We start from the raw sequence: 17,444 nt of genomic DNA on the forward strand, positions 1-17,444 counted from the left end.
GCCCAAAGCGGGCTGTCCGGCCAGCCCTACTTCCCTGCCTTTGGTGCGCAGACACGGGCAGCGCTTTTAGTGCGTTTGCTCTGCAGGCCAGTTGGGCTGTGAGGTGTGGCTCACATAGGAAGCTTTTGGAAAAACATTTTCCTGCTTTGTGAGAATATTTGAGGTCTCAAGCATTTCTTATGTGGTTTGGGTAAAGAGTACTTTCAGTTAGTTATTAGTGAAGGGGGAAAAACTGAAAGAGTTTATCAAAACAGAACACATTTTTGGTATGCAAACTTTTTGTTTTGTCATTTTGACTTACGACTTTTAAGTTCACACTGTTTTTACTGATTTAAATTAAAAATAAGTTTCATAAAATAATTTTTGTAAAATTGATCAGATGTTAAAGTAGGTTAAACCTTGTAACTTCTGAAAAAAATTAAACCCAGGAAATTCGAACAACAAAATCTTTCTCATTAATTTCTTACTCTGATGAATCAGAACTTTCTAATGAATTACTTTTATCAAATTATACCAATTTATACCAGTTTTTTATGTGAGAATTTTGAGTGTCTCTGTTAGAATCAAAAAAGAATTTTGTTGCAACACAGAAAATGCTGAGAATTGGGGTTTGACAGGTACCATGATCTGGTCTATAAATATAACCACTGTTTAAGGCCGTCTTAAATGAGGGCTGTCTTTTGTGAAATAGCACGGATAGGCAAGAGAGGTAGAAAAATATGCTTTTCACCTTTGGTTTAAAAAGGTGTTTTTGACAGAAGGAATTATGGGAACCTGAATCTTTTTCACAGGTGATAGTTAGTATCCTCACCAATAGCTACTTCCAGAAGCTCCCGCAAAATTTTTGTAGCATTAAAGCTAATAAATGCAAACTAAAATGTATTCACAATTATAATAAATCGTGTTGATGTTGAACAGTTTCAGCTTGCACTGGCTATTCCAGTAAAAGCACTTTTGTTAGCAGAGGTTACATCAGCTGTTTCTGTGACAGAAAGGGAGAATTTCAGGGTTGAGAAGTTTTATAGACATTGAAGAATCTGCCAAGACAGCAAGTCTTAATTACTATGAAAAGCTTCAGACTGAGTGGAAAGATTCCCTCTTTCTTGGTGCTTTTCATTTTTATGACAGTAACTTGCTCAGAATCTGTGGATTATGAACTATCTTTGGAAATGGCAGAAAGTTTGATGCTGAAATACCCTCATAAGAGACACAGCTATGCCGTTCTTGTCATTCACAAGGACTTCACGCATGTGATTTTGGAGAACTTTCATACAGCTAATCAAGCGCTGATTTGCTGCTGGGCATTTGTGGCCATTCTCTGCAGGCAACAGAGCCCCATTGCTATGCGTGCCTGCGTGCAGTTTGGTGCAAAGCTGATGGATTTTCATCAGTCCTTTCTCATCAATCTCCTTTTTCCTTCCCTAGCACATGTGCAATGGGCGAAAGCAACCTATCTGTTCTAGCCAAGAGGCTGAAATAGTGGCTGTTGTTAGGGAAAACATTTCTGTCTTAAATTCATGAAGACTTCCATAGCTCCCAAAAGAGGCAAGAGCATTTTGGGTCATTGACAAGCCTGCATAATATCAGATAAAATTTCATAAAACTTACTGAATGAAATTAGCTAAGGTTTTTGTCTGTGATTTTTCAACTTTGCTCTTTCTCTTGGAAAGTTGCCTTAGGCCATCAGTCCTTTGACGGTCAGAAACCTTTTAACATCCAGTCTCATTTTATTCTTGGCTGGCTTGTTCTCATGCACTGCTGTCTGTGTGCTGAAATAGCTTTTCTTTTCCTGTTGGAAGCTCAAATGATGCAGGTTTTTATAAAAGCCTTGCTGCATGCTTGCTTTCGGAAGTTATGGTTTGAACAACAATATTGTTTTGTTTTGTTTGCCCTAAATCTTAAGCTGAATTTTTATGAGTGCTTTAAACAGTCCTGTCTTTAAGCAAGCCAGTTGTTTAGTCTTTGTATGAGCACTCCTGCAGGTCTGGATTGAATTGGATCAGGGAACTGATCTGACTGCAAAATTACTTGGGGAAGTAGGTTTTCAGCTGGATAGGACCACCAGTTTTCAGAGGCAGTCTACACTTTAATTAATTACAGCAATCTTGAAATGGCTCCCTTAGCATTTTTAGACTATTTGAGTCTTCTTTAGATCCACCCTTACTGTTCCTTGGGGAGACTGGGGTAGTCCCACAATTCCCTTTCACTGAGTTACATATAAACTGAAGTATTGATCTGCAAGTCGTCTTAGCATCTTTTTGTCTGCTTGCCCTGTGTCCTTTGTCTAGCACTCTGATGCTTCTCTATAGCATTGATTTAACATTTTATTCCCTGTGGCTGTCAGTGTGATAATCTGAGGCACAAAATAGGCAAATGGTTTGAAGTTCAACAGACAAGTCCTGAAAGTTAAAAGAATCTTTGTTTTAATCATGTTTGTTCTTGCTGTCTGTGAGGGTTAGCTTGGGAAGCCAAGATCTGGATGTTGTGTTAAAACTTTTTTTTCCCTAGGATCATGCTTGGTATCTATTTCTAGACTGATCGAGAAGTGAAAAACAAACTTTAAAACTATCATGACATGAAAAAGTTACTTTTTAACAAAATTCTTCTGGAAAGTAGAGAACTTCCTTCTTATTAGTGTCAGTAGAATTAATCCAGAAAAATCAGGTTTTATTTGTCACTGCTGAGAAGCTTGTCCATGTGAAACTCCTCCATATGGGGCACTCCTTCATGAAGTAATGCCGCATCCTGATCTTGTATTGATCAAACTATTTCTGTACCTGGGAAGCAGTAGGGCATACTATTTTCAGTTCAGAAGTCTAATGTACCTATAGCCAAGACCAAGTGAAAACGTTTTCCTGTAGTGAGTAGTGTGTTTCATTCACAATAATTAACTTGTGACGGTGGCAAAAGTTTCCCAAGGGACTGGTGGTGTTCAGCGGTGGTAGCTGGCTTCCACAAAGTTATTTTTACCCACTATTCTTAAAGAATCTAATGCTTGACTTGCATAGGGAAAATAACATTAGGTGTCTAAATAAAAGTGCCTGCAGTACCAAATATTCAGCATAAATGTGCTGGCTATCTGCATACATGCTTTGCTGTATTTTTTGGAAACATTGCATAGTTGTGGTCTAAACCAAATCAAGACTGTGTAGCTGGCTCAACAACAAACAGGGTGTTTAAGTAGCTTACATACATTGATGGTTGAACAAGAGCGGTGTACTTTTGGTCTTGGGTTAAAAGAGGACTCAGGAGGCTTCATGTTGTTTTCTCAAGTGGATTTGTCAAAACAACACATCTTAATTATTTGCTAGTTCTTCCGCGTAGTACTGAGCTGTTTCTTGAGTAGATTCCTTTCTTACTAAAATGGAAAGGAAACTGTGCTAGAACATTTCTTACAGGAATTGTATGTGAATTTCTCTTCTTTTGGAAAAGATGTGTGCATGTCTATATATACACGTAAAATTACTCTGAATGTTGATACCGAGTATTGATACTGAGGTGGTTACCATATTCTGTGTAATTTAACTGTTCTGCGTACGCCTCTAACATCAGTTCCTTTCTAGTTATTAAATGTAATCTCCATTCCTTTGCACATGCTACACATAAGCATATACCACAAATCCATGACAGTTTGGAATAATTTTTCACTATGAATTCATGAGACACGTTAAACTGTTAAAAATTGACACGTAGGTCACTCTTCCATTTGTGGTTTATTAATGTTAAAGGGAGGATGGGATTATATGGCCTTTGGGAGCCAACCTAAGGAGTTCTGTGGGGTTGTCCTGTTGGCTGCTTGAATTGTCTGTTACCTGCAGTGGAAATAAGTGGGCAAGGACCAAGTAGCCATGGACGACTTTTCCTCGGGGTCTGCTGGTGACGAGGAGCTCGACTTGCTGTTTAACTTGACCAACTGTCTGTTAGCTGCAGTGGAAATAAGTGGGCAAGGGAGGGAGTAACCATGGACGACTTTTCCTCGGGGTCTGCTGGTGACGAGGAGCTCAACTTGCTGTTTAACTTGACCAACTCTGCAGGTACTGCCAATACCTGAGAACCAGCCTTAAAAGTTCTGGAGCAGTTCTGGCCACTTTGCATACACATGTGAGCAGGCATGTTTTCTTTTCCTTTCTATAGCATTTCGTTTTGGTGCCTTTATGTGGCCAAAGCACATGCTGTTTTTGCAGTGCTGAGGAGTCCCTTGTTACAGGAGAAAAAGCAAACACACTTGCCATTAGAAGTGTAGTCAGAGTGCTGAAATTTACTGTGCAAAATCCTAATAAGGGAAGTGAATGTCATGATACGTGAACTATAAACACCTAGACATGGGAAGTTAGGGTAGTCTTTATTTGCATGGCTCTTCATGAAGACAGCCAGCTATTTAATTGAAGGACAGCAGAAGGAGAGTTTTTAATGAATGTGCTGAGGACTTCGAAATGTACAGTACTGTCTGAGAGACCTGAGACCCAAGCAGAAATTTGGGAATAAAAATCTGACAGTCATTTACAACATTGCGATGGCAGATAACGGAAATTTTGTCGTATTAGAACGGAAACATGCTCAACACCACCAGTGACCTTTCTGTAGTGGGCTTTGTGTAATTTTGAAAGGGGTTCTAGTCTTACCCATGTATGACTTGTGGAGCAGCTAGCGGTGCACTTTGTAGCTGGTTGTGGCTGCAGTACTCCTCTGTGAAACTGGGCAGTATCGGTTTGTGAGATGACTTGGGAAGATGAGGGATTTGTGTTTTCTGTCCATTTAAAAGATCTGGATGCAGGACTGTGAATTCTGCCTCTTACCTGTGTTTGTCCACTTGATAGTTCTAGTTTTACAGATACCAACTTAGTTAGTATAGGAAACAAGTAGAAAAATACATGTAATTTTGCAGATTTTAAGTATTATATATATTTAGTCTATGGTTATGGTTAAGTATTGCCCAATAAACCAAATGCATTTGTGGAGAACCACTGTTGAGTAGGAGTGAAATCTGTTTTGCCATTACATTTGATTTCATTGCTTCTGGATCTTGGTTTTGTTACAGCAGAACAAATAGCAGTGATTTCTCTCTTATTGCTCAGTAGACATATTTCTTCCTTTTTGAAGATTGACCTTGACCTTAACTGACCAAGAAAAAATTTTTATTTTTTAATGTCTGTATTTTCAGCCAGACTTTGGAAATAGGTAGGAAACTGCAGCAGGGCTTTCCAAGGCTGTATCTACATGCATGTACCATTGCTGTAAGAAGTAGGCAGGTGTGACAGCCCCACGCTACCCATGTTTCTTGGAATTGAGGTGGGTATGGAACAGCATGTGCCTGTGCAGATCTTCGGTATACACACTTTGGGAATGGATATTTGCAACAGATTCACACAGCTTTAAAGTTCAAGGCTTGAACGTTTCTGTGTGACTGCAGTTGGTGGAAGGGCTGGACTGTTAAATTCCCATTGTGCAAAATCACTTGAGAAATGGGTCAATGCGTTGTTGTAGGCCCAGTCTTCTGCTCTAAGCAGGATGGTCAATTTTAAATGCATGCCAGATAGGATGTCCTAGCAGCCCCTGCTCCCAGACAGATCTTGTGATGGAGAGAGGAGCAAACCTTGTGTGTCAGGATATGTGACAGGGCATTACCAGGCTGGGGCCCCTATTCTTCTCCTTTGGTGCTACCGGTGAGGTAGCGTGGCTCACGGGGGGATGGCAGGAACCAGATAAGCACAAACATAACGTGTCCTGCAAATTGCACAGCACCTGTAGGGCTGGTTCAGGAGCCCTTGGGGTGGATGTGCTGTGTTTTAAGGAGTGCCTAGCAATCCCAGCAAGATCTTTCCACGAAGGAGTGTGTAATGGAGCAACTGCCAAATAAGCCACTCTCTATGTGCATGCTTGGTGAGGATCCACAGCAGAGGCCATCTGGCGTGGAGTTCCCCTCGTGCTCAGGGATGCCTCCTGCCTCCTCCATGGGCAAACCTGGGGCTGGCCGGGCTTCCACTGCAGCACTCCTCCTCCTCCTTCAGTTGTGTGATCCTGCCCTACTGATGGAAGGAATGGACACAACGAAAGGAGAAGCGCATGCTTTCATCTTACATTTTCCGCAAATTATACCTTGCAAGAGCCCTGATGAGGACCATTTCCCTTGATTGCCTAACCATCGGTGCAGTCACTTAACCGACGTGTTAACAGTGTGAATCCGCGTTCCCTTCACTGTGACCCGAGCGATACTACCCAGGCCTTTGGATGTCTCCCATGCCAGCTGTATTTTTGGTGGGGTGTACATCTAAAAAGCACTTTTATTTCTTAATTTTCTGCCCACTTCACCCATTTCTTAGTTGCATTAATGTCATTTGATTCATGCTGTTAGTGACAGACTAAGGGACACTGGAGGTGAACATAAGCTTCAGTTCCTCCAGCTGGTCATGTATTGTCCCTGGTTTCAAAGAGCAAATTGTTGTCTCGTGGTTTTGGATGTTTGTCTTGTACAACTGTCAGGACTCTCTCAATACATATGTTGTGAGTGACATGTTTTCATCTTGGGGTGACTTTCCTAATTTATTTCTTTATAAACCTAAAAAATCCAGCCTGTAAAGCTTGAATAACAGAAAACCAAAAATACCACAGATGTCACCGTGTTTTACCAAGTCAACTCTGTTAGAGTAATGTTTGGAGTACTAGGAAGGGCATAGACATTTCCTTGTAGGTAAAAGGAATCCTCTATACTTTGAATAGGCTTGTTCAGAAGGTTACTTGTGGCAATGCTATTCAGTTTCATGAAGTAATTACCAAAATTGGGCAATGTTGCTTTTTTGGGGAATGGAATATGCATCATATGGTAGCAACCTGTGAGTCATGACTGGTTTTTAGGGTTAGTTTTTTCTTCTTGGGTCCTGCATGCACTTGTCGAAATGGTTAATTTTGAGCATGAGTAGTCTCATCCAATTAGTGAGAGCACTCACATGACTGAAGATGAAAAAGTGTACAAGTGCTTACAGGATTTAACCATAGCTTTTTACCAGGCGGTACATTGGATTTATACTTAAAACTGCTTTTCACTGGTGAATTTCAACGTAGGTGGTGGAAACTGTAGTATGTAGCCCCTTGGGTGAGAGGGGAAACAGGTGAGCCTTCTAAAATTTAGGGGTCTGAAGACTTACTTATTTCACATAGTACTTTCACATGCACACACAGAGGAGACTTTTTTTTTTTTTTTAGTGTTTGGGTAATGCTGTAGATCTCTGCAGATTCCTGACTGAACCAGAATTGTAACCCCATCCATTAAAGGCCAAATAAATACTGGGTTTATGTCAGGAATCTTTGCATTTGGAAGGAATGCTTCTGTATATGTTGTATGCATTTTGAAATACTGAATTGTTTGGGGTTACTTTTAAGCACTTAAGAGCAGGGGTTTTTTTAAACACTAGTTAAGAACTTTGACATGCACATGTGCAACTTCAGGAAAGTAGTAATAACGATCCTGTTTCAGTGTGTTGTAGTTCTCCTTGTGGTACTTTTATTTTAGGTTATATAGTTCACTTCCTGAAGATTAAATGACAAGATTGAGAACTTCAATGCTGCTTAAATGTTTCGGTGTCAAGCCTGCCACATTAAGTATAGAGACTTTATGCTCTGCTTGGTCAAGTTAACTACATGTAACGCTTTCCAACTTAAAAAGATTATAAAAAGGTTTTAACATAATTTCTGAATCCAACCTTTAACTCCAGAAATATGACCACTTAAAAGAAGGGCAGGAATGAAGCTTTAGTTACTGAATAACTGAACAAATTTGCATCTTATCTCTTGCACAAGAAACCCATTATTTTATGGTCATTGCTGCTGAATTTGCATAATACTGGATCACCTGGCAAAACAAAGTCAGGCATAGAGACACAGCTACCACACCGCTGAGTTATATGGCCCTTATGCTTTTAGTCCAGCTTCATGCTGAGCGCAGAGGAAGGACAGAGAGACAAAAGCCGATGTTTGGGGATATTTCTGCTGGGTTGCAGTTGAGGTCAGAGTCAGTTCTTTGGTCTGGCTCCTGGAGCAGTCATGCTGGCAGAGGGGTTGCCATCTGATGAGGAAGAAAGCGCTCTGGGGGATGGGAATGTCTTCAAAATCTGATCTGGCATAGGACATGTCAGAGCAAAATAGCTTTCCCAAATAAAACCTGAAGCATCTCAGCTCGTGGTGGTGTTCTTTGTGGAGGCTCAGTAATTTGCATCACGTGAGTATAGTGTTTTAACGAGGAATGAGATGGACTAAGGCTGGGCCGTCTCCTGAAATGCCCTGGGACTGGGGGAACTCTCTTTCCCCACTCCCATTTTTGGGTCACCTTTGGACGCGGTTAGGTAAATCATACCTGAAATCGGTGTGGGAGTGCACCACGCCTGCGTAGAAACACCACTATTTGGAATGTGGTTTCTGAGGAAACTCAATTCATTTGGGACAGCTATGGGGCAGTAAACTCATTGCGGTGGGTGGCGGGGAGGTAAAACACACCCATTGTTTCTGACCACAAGCAACGCAAGGTTTTCCATGGCCGTGTGCTCCAAGGACATGGCAAGTTCCTTCTTGCCGAAGGCAGCATGTTGGGCCGGTGTAGGCAGCTGTGGGCTGCTGTGCTTGCTGACTCCGTCCTGGGCAAAGGTGGTGGTGGGGAGTGTGTCTGAAGGCTGCTCTGCTTCCTTCGCCTCAGCCATGGTGAGACAGCCTAAAATCCCCCATGTATTTTGGCTGCTGCTGTTAGTGTCTGCCCTGTCAGAGACCGCATTTTTCTTCAGCATTACTGGTGAATGAAACCTTTTTTGTATTCATCTTAAAGGTTAATTTCTTTAGTACCTCACTTAGCATAACATGATCGTTTCCAAGATATTTGAAAATAAACCCTGCTGGAACTACCATTTATAGCTGGTTTTTCAATATGTGAAGCATTTTAGATGCTTCCAGATGACAAATAGTCATTAAAAAAATATTTTATTATCCTGTAGAAGAATTCTGATAAATCGTGGAAAAAACTGAGGTAAGAGAATGACATCAGAAGTTTAATGCTATCTAGCCATGAAAAGGTAGCACAAAAGGAATATGCACAAAATAAGGATGAGGAAAAAGTATTTATGTAGCTTATATAATATACCATAAATCCCAAGATCAACACTTTTATCTCAGACATCCAGATGTGCCTGTCTAGTTCCCCAAGGCAGAACGAGGAAAAACAGTTCCAGAATATGAAAGCTTTATCATGGTAGTCTGTTGTGAATTTAGCAGGCAGGAAAATTGATGATGTCATACCTCATACAACTTAATACCTCATTGTCGACAGTGCATATCTTATTTATAAATGAAATTGCTGTTCCATCCTGCTCAAGCCTGTACAGTTGGGCTGAAGTACAAGGAAAACTGGAGCAAACTGTGATGGTGAAATCCTGATTTGCTCAAGTTAATGACTGAACTCTTTAAGGGCACTAAGACTTGATAAATTTTTTGCATTTATTTGTTTTCACAGACGGAAGCAGAGCATTTTGCAGGTCTCTCTAGTTTCTTTTAACATAAAATGCAACTTACTAGGTCGTGGGATAGGAAAGGAGCTACTCTGCTGTGCTGCAACAAGGTAATAGTCTTCCAGCATGGCCTCTTTTAAAAGAGGCACTGTTGCCTGTAGGGCAACGTTACTGTTTGCTCCATTTTCAGACACAAGGTGACTGGCAGATGGGAGGTCAAACCAACTGGTTACCTGATGCATGGGAGGAGAAAGCAAAGAGCGATACTACAGACTTTATAGGTCTTGCTGTGGTTGAGAGCAAGGCAAAAGGCAATTGTGCAGATCTTTCTGTGAATTTTGACAGGAGAGAATAGGCAGTTAAGGTAGGATATGCTACTTCGCTAAAATTTTAGGGATTTGGAGAGATACCTATATTGTAGAACTCTGTCAGTAGCTTGTCTGTCAAAATACTGATTCAATTTGCCATTCTAAGCCATCTGAATATTAATAGGTTGCTTTTACTACTTTTTTTTCCATCTTTTAGAGCCCCTCCCTCCCCCTGAAGTCCATAAGTTAAGCACATGATTATTTTGTTGTTGTGTTCAAATTCTAGGTCAGTTCGTTCTTTTTTAGGGATACCTTTGGGGAGTCACTTCCTTTTACAATAAGATACTAGAAGCTGAAAATGCAAAACCAGGAACTCCTGTTTTGCAAGGAAAAAAATGCTGCAGTTCTATTTGCTGGTTCCAGAAAAATAGGCTGACTTTGTTGTTGTTAGAATCTATCAGGCCTTTTCTTGGAAAGGTACGTTAAGAAGGGAGTACAAGGTATTCAGATACTCGGTGCATAGAGACCAGGAACAAACAGCAAAGCCTCAAACACAGGTTTGATGTTTTAGCTCATTGCACTGAGTTACAAATGTTTTAAAAAAATAATAATATGGAGATAACAGAAAACAACTTGTTAATTTCAAATGTCTCAATTGGAGTGAGTAATTTTTAAAGGTTCCTGAAATCCCAAAACTGTTGAGTAATCTCCCTTTGAAAACAAAGAGCAATGAACGTGTGTCAAAGTCCATGTTAAAAAATGGAGACACCCAGAATCTCTCCTGACTTCTGAAGATCACAGCTATAGCAATTAAATGTCTGAGGACTTCTTTAAAATGTGCAAATAAGACCGCCTGACCACAACAGATGCTTTTTTTGCCTTTTTTTTTGTTTTTTCATTCTGAATAGCTTCAAGTCTGTAGTTTTCCCCATGGTTGAATCCTTTGCTGGTAGCGCTCTCTTGTGGCTATTATTTTCATTAAATGACTTGAAAGGGATTTCAGAAATATATATAAAGCCTTCTGGAAGCTCAGATTGTGGCGTGCAGGGATTTCCTTTGAACTGGGAACGTACAGTTTCCTCTTAAGAGAAACGTAGTTATTAATGAAAAGTTGTTTGGTACTACATAGACTCGATACCATTGCGATTACAAATCCAGTGCCATAGCTTTATAAGCACATCTGCATTAATACCAAGGATGTGAAGTTGGCTGTAGGCTCCTTTTCCTTCTACACTGTAATCCAACAGCAACTAGAGTAATGATCCCAGGTTATTTATTTAGTTGTACTCTCTTGGAGAGAGGCAGGATTACACTTGAGATAAGGCCTTGAGTGAGACAGGTCTTTGCCCTCAATATACTTGCCTGAAAAGTAACAGTTCTTCAATAGGTTGAAATCTTTGTGCGTGACGTTTGTCTGGTCAACCACCTTCTCTGATCTTTGGATCCTGTGTGTAAAATAATAACAGTAATAACCCCAGTCTTTTCAGGGATATTTTTAAAATTTCAACTAGTCTTTTATCAATGCTTTCATACCAATTATGTGACTGTTTAGTTACCGCTGTTTTCCAGCAAATGTAGTGCCATGCCCAACAGTCCTTGTAGTGAAGGTAAGATGAGCTTGCTTTGTCTGTTTGCTCTTCTGGCTGCAGTCTAGCAGGACAGCTCATCAGCATCTGATTGCAGATTAAGACTGAAAAAAAGCTTTTTAAAGGCAAATTAAAAATCCTATTAGTCAACTATATTTTGTGGTTCAAGTTTTCCTTTTCTTTAAAATTAAGGAGATAACTTGCTTTTTAACTTGTTTTTCCTTTTTTACCGCTGTACCGATGTAATCCAGTACTTTTTCAGGCAGTGGCTTCAATAGTACTCACTCCATGCAATTTATTTTCTGTTAGGTAGAGTGAAGATGGAGTTGCTGCTGGAAATTCAGGAAAAAGTTCTTTTTTCCACTTGATTTTACTTCTCTGTTTTGCCAAATAAGTCACAGAGTATAGAATAGTATTTGTCAGCTGGACTTTGCATCCTCATTCACATAACTACTCCATGCTTTTTAGAGGCTTCCAGAAACGTTAGAAAAGTGACTCATCAAACAAAATCTGTCTTTCTCTGGACTGAGTGTGCCCATGCATGTGTGTTAATGTTGATAACCAAGGGATCATGCTAGCTTACCTTTGTTCAGACTACTTCCAAAAAACCCTCCTTATATTAGCTTTAACATCTGTGAGAAATCAATACTCTCACCTTTATTTAAAGTCCAGTCATTTTTTGATAGAATATTGCGGTCTGGCTGGGAAAGTTTTAGCCCTACGCCATCTAACTTCCAGCAGGTTCACACAGTGGAGCTATTGGACTTTGTAATTGTGTAATTCTGCCATATGCTGTCTTAACTAGATTTCTTATTACAATCCAAATATGCTTGAACAAAATAAGACCACTATTTGCCCTTTTGCCAACCTCCTCCTCCTGAAGTTTGAGGATTTCTGTATAGCCATGGTACTTCCAGCATTTCCTTTGCGACTATACACGCATCCTTCTTTGACCTGTGAAAAGCTGTTCATTTTTCATACGCAGGATGTGGGTCAGTTGGTAAGGATGCTGCAGTGCAGTCAGCTTCTCGTGGCAATCAGTCTGCTGTGTTATAGCACAGAACCAGTGAAAATGTATAGTCATTGTGTGTTTAGTGTGATGGGTCAGTTAGCCTAAGGAAAACCTGATCTCAGCACATAGGCCAGTATATAAGAAGAAAGTTTCTCCTCCTCGTTCTTCTGGGCTGATCCTTAAGGATACAGCAGAACTAATCTTTTTCAAGTTTCCCCCCCAAATAAACTCCGCGCAGCCTGTTACCATGTCCTTTACATCCTCAGCTATGATGATGGTTAGCAACCGTAGCAAGCTTACGTGTCCAAATCTGGCCAGTGGCAGGGGATTAATGGTGTGACTATGGAATAAAGCTTTTTTTTTTTTCCAAAACATTACTAAAATTAATTGTTCTTTGGAAGATTTCCTCAGAATTTGTAACATCAGTCTCCCTGGGGGATGGAGGGACGTACTTGCCACTTTTCTCCATAGACAGCAATTTCCAATGCTGTTCTGAGTGCTGAGGTTATTTATTTCTAGGGATATCACAGGCTGCCTCTCTTTTGGGGGAAGTGCTGCTCCCTCAGAAGACTGACTGGTTGGTTTTAACGTATAGGAAAAATGTCTGTAACTCTCAAATGCTATGGACAGCTCATCAGATGTTAAGAGGCCCAGATTGTTCTGGAGATTTTCTTTTAGCTTTGCTCCTTGAGCAGATTTGCCATCTCATAGGTGACATTAACTTCTTTATAATGCAGTGCCCCAGACGGGTCTATTCACCCACGTATTTGCTTAGAAGATTGCAAAAGGAAAGGATGGAACAGCTGAAAAAAAAAACAGTTTCAGCAGCATAACCTTAGTGTTTTTCCCATGTGCCATGTCAAACACCACTTAAAATTAAAAATAAAAATCCCCCTCCCTCCTCCTCCTCCTCCAGGAACAGTCCTCTGGTTTAACTTTTTGGGCTCTGCTCAGCTTTTCCCTGCCGAGCTCCGCAGGCAGTGTTCAGCGGGGTCGGTTGGCGGAGTTGCTGGTATGACTAATCAAAACTGCTATGGCCTCTTAGCGAGGAGTGGTAACAAGGCTCCTTTGTGAGTCTAATTATATCCCCTAAGCTGGCACAGCGGCGCGGATTAGCGCCGGAGGAGGACAGTCGGTCCCCGAGGGCTGCAGGGTCCCATGCTCTGCTCCGCCAGCATCGCCCACTTTTGCTGGCAACAGAGCCCAGGTGGGTGCCACCCTGGCCCACAACTGGGGCCCCATCGCATCTCTCTTGGCTCGGTCCCACTCCCTGACGTGGAAGCTTGCCCGCTAGCCAGGAGCCATGCCTGGTCCCTGAGGAAGGATCTGGGGAGGAGGCACAGCACAGCGCAGTGCCTGGGTAGGTACCTGGTGCTGGGCCAGAGCAGGGATGCTCCTGCCAGGCTGGCTGGGAGGCAGGGCACCAACACCTCATCAGATCCTCATCGTTGGGATAAGCAAGTGCTTAGGGTGCCTTTCTCTTTGCTTTTTTTTGTATCTTACCAACTTGTTCGGGGTGTCGGGGGCGGGGGGAGAAGCTGTGCAGGGTTGGCTCAAATGCATCTGATTAAAATTTCTTAATAGGATTGTGGAAGGGGAGTCGGCAGGTGTGGAAGAGAGGAGGTGACTTTGAGAAAAGTATTTTGTGGTTTGCTTGCCAATTTGCCTCCCATTTCTCACGCACACCTGGCTTCTGCATGCTTTGTGTTGCTGAGCAAAACCACTCATCTCCCAGGAAGGACATGTACTTGGGGTGGTTTGCAGTTGCTACTTTCTAAGAGGTCTGCAACTAGATTTCCTGGGCCAGTCTCTTCATCCCAGTATCTATCATCAAGACATGGAGTAGCAGAGTTAGTCTGTTAGTGAAACTTAAAATTGTCAAGTCCTGAGAGTTTTTCAGTCCTGAGCTTTTATTGGTGTGAAAAGAAAATTCAATTGAAAAAGTTTCCCAGGCTGCGAGCAGTTTGCCGACATGTGCAGAGATTACGCAAGGATGCAAGGGGAATTTACGGAACAGCGCAAGAGGAAACGAGTATGCTGATAAATGTGTGAGACCAAAATTGTTTGTTCTTCCCTATAAATCTAAAGAAGGGATCGTGGGATTTTTCCTTGGGAAGCAGCAGAACTTCAAGTAGTGAGCAAAACTGGGGGGGAAAAAAAAAATCTTTTAGATAAGCTTGTCATGCAGTTTTGGGAAGGAGAGGGAGGGTGTTAAATGATAAATTTGGCCGAGTAGGATTTTTTCCTCACTCTGCCAGGCAGTCACTGCTTCCTGCTCTTCAAGAACATATGCTGTGAAGGTGGGGTGCCGGAGCAGCGTGGGCTCAGGATGTGTTTCTCTATCTGCTTAGTGGTGACCAGACAGAGCAGCCAGCTCCATTAGAGAAATCCTTAATCTAGTGAGGCTAATGGAGCTTCCCTCCAGCACGAGCTGCTCAGATAGGAACTGCCCGTTGTATTTGTGGGGCAGGATCGCAGAAGAGTTATGATCAACTTCTGCGGGTCACTGTTGGTTTATAAGGCGGCATAATAAAACATAGCAGAGCATTGGCACATAAAACACATCACACATTTCTGCTGACCTCACTGAACTTCAAGTAAAGCTATAAAATATTAGACTTTCATTAATCACTTGGAGCTCATATGTAGTATTCAATGTGTCTCTTTCAGTGATCTTTTTTTTTTCTATATGAAAGACATCTTTCCTATTCTTTGAGGCTGTTTAAACTTCCCTGAGGGAACTCTGTACCACCCAGTGTCACAACCCAATTTTGTTTTCCAGCTGAAGACTAACTCTAGTACGTATAATGCAAACAGCTGAGTATTCAGTGTTAGACAGAGCCATATTCACTGCTCTGAGTTTAAAAATAGTGATGTAGGCACAACTTGCATGTGAATACAGCATTTTTATTTGTTGTGAGATTGTCTGTAGATAACTTGATCAGGCTCCATACCTTGGTTTATGCAGGAAGAATGCACGGATTAATTCAGTTATTGAACTACTCAGTCACTTCAGAGGGACGCTGATAGACCCTGCAACGTTTTAACACACAAGCTTTAGCAGCAGAAGTAACTATTTATGAATATTAGCTAGAGCTTTTTTTCCTGTATTTTGTCATCCATTGTAACTGATCTGGCCGTGGAAAATCATTGAGGTAGTTTCTGACTTGATTTCTTTGTATCCAAGCACATGTTTCAACTTGTGGTTTTTTAGTTTTATTTTTGCCAGATTGACTGTCTTGTAAAACTTATTTTTAGTGATAATTAGGGTGACTAAAGATTGAGATCTGAAGGAGTGGTGTGAGGTGGGCTGGAAGAGGAATAATCGATTGAAGATTTGTGGTGTTACTGCTGTGAAGTGATTCTGTTTTCAATCTTGCTCGGAAAATAGCTTTTATTTTGCTGTGAAGTGACTGAACCCAGCTTTCAAGTCTAATGGTGTTAAATTGGGTGCATATCTTGGCACATTCAGTTTCTGCGAAATAAGCCTAAAGGCCTGCAAGAACATATCACTAAATGAAATCAGCTCTGCTCTGGGAATCCCAGAAATCAGACTTGTCTGGTCACTTCTAAACTTCCAGCTCTAAGTGGGTTTAAGTGTTTTAAGGCTGCCATACATCTGCTGAAAATAAGGCCTGTACGTGTTCCCAAGGTATCCAAATCAAGGGAAACAGTATTGTTGCAGTTAACAGGTTAAAGAGGGGTTTATTTTTTGATCAACATAAATTTACTGAAGACTTGAGTGTGTTTACGCAGTGGCTGGACTAGAGTCAGTTCTTCACCTGGACCCACAGCTGGGACCCGCAGGGGTGGCACAGGGGACGGCCACTTGTCCGTGTCTGCTGCTGTCTCTCTGGGACAGGGGCTGAGGTGGCTGTCGTGGGTGAAACTTTGGCAGAGGTCTAGCTGGTTTGATATCCTTGCGTTTGTTGCATTTCACTTTCATAAACTGTCAGTCATAGTTCCCGTCTGCATTTCTGGAAGGGTCTCGTTATTGAGAAGAGTGAAGAAATTGAGCCCTCTTTCTGTGCGGAGGAGGGAGGGAGGAAGGTTTGGGCAAGACGGAGACCAGGACAAGTCTGTGTATCCTGTGTGTGGAGAGAGCAAAGGGACCCATCTTCTCCAGGCACGGCTGCTAGTCCCTTTGCAATAAGGAGCATCCCTGTCTCTGGGTGACCCAGATACTGACCCATAAGAGAGACGGTACAGGGGAAGAAAGGTCATTCTTATCTGTTCTTGCTTCTGTGGCCATCAGCTGCATCTTAGTCTCGCTTAACCACTGTGTCCTTATCAGCACTGCCCTGTAGCAGGGACGATTGAAGTTGGGGTCCAGCTCTGTTTCTGACAGAACAAAATGTCAGGCGATGAAGCAGGACGTAGAGCCAGGCACAGCAGAGGAGCTGGCTTCTTCCACTTGGCTCACTGCAGCCCCCATCTCCTGCCCAGGAATGGCAGGCGGTGGCCTGGCCTTTCTCAGGGTCAGGGGCATCTGCAGCCTGGCATCAGGGGCACCTGCAGCCTGGCAGGCTGGTACGAGCTCTCCTTGACAGCCGTGACAGCAGTGACATCGGTATACCTGCCCATGCAGATCCCCTCTACTTCAGTGGAGTCTGTACGCAAAGTGTTAGAGAGATTGGGCCCAAATTAATACAGGCATAGGAGGAGAGGAGCTCATGCTCCAAGAGATTGCAGGAAAATATCTGCCTTTTGCCAATGGAGAAATTGTAGATGGATGCGTAATGTTTCAAATTGCACTGCTTCTTGTTATAATGCTGTTACAGCTGCAGTCATCGGTTGGAGATTAAGAAGGGGACAGAACTTGGAATTCAACAATTAGCTTCTCCACCTGAAACCTGAGCTGCCCTGGGAGGTAAGGGGGGAGAGGTTACCTCGGAAGATGATTGTGCAACTATAACCACCTTATGCCTTGGGCTTCCAACACGTTAAGGCAGCTGAGATTTCGTGCTCAAATTATGACCTTTGTAATGTGCCAAAACTCTAATGTCTGTTTTAATCTGAAAATAGTTATGACAATAAAAATCCTTTTTAAAAA

General features: G+C 42.0%; 1 protein-coding gene across 1 annotated transcript; it reads right to left on the reverse strand.

Annotated features, from left to right (window-relative positions):
- Window positions 1-16,526: 16,526 nt before the first annotated feature.
- Window positions 16,527-17,035, reverse strand: POLR2G (polymerase (RNA) II (DNA directed) polypeptide G; the record flags this gene model as incomplete). The annotated part of the gene is given in 2 exon segments (XM_009710181.1): window positions 16,527-16,829; window positions 16,904-17,035. Coding segments are annotated over 2 exon segments (435 nt in total), but the record flags the coding sequence as incomplete, so codon positions are not given.
- Window positions 17,036-17,444: the final 409 nt, after the last annotated feature.

This window comes from Cariama cristata, unplaced genomic scaffold, assembly GCF_000690535.1.
Source record: "Cariama cristata isolate BGI_N322 unplaced genomic scaffold, ASM69053v1 scaffold4261, whole genome shotgun sequence".
Classification (NCBI taxonomy): Eukaryota; Metazoa; Chordata; class Aves; order Cariamiformes; family Cariamidae; genus Cariama; species Cariama cristata.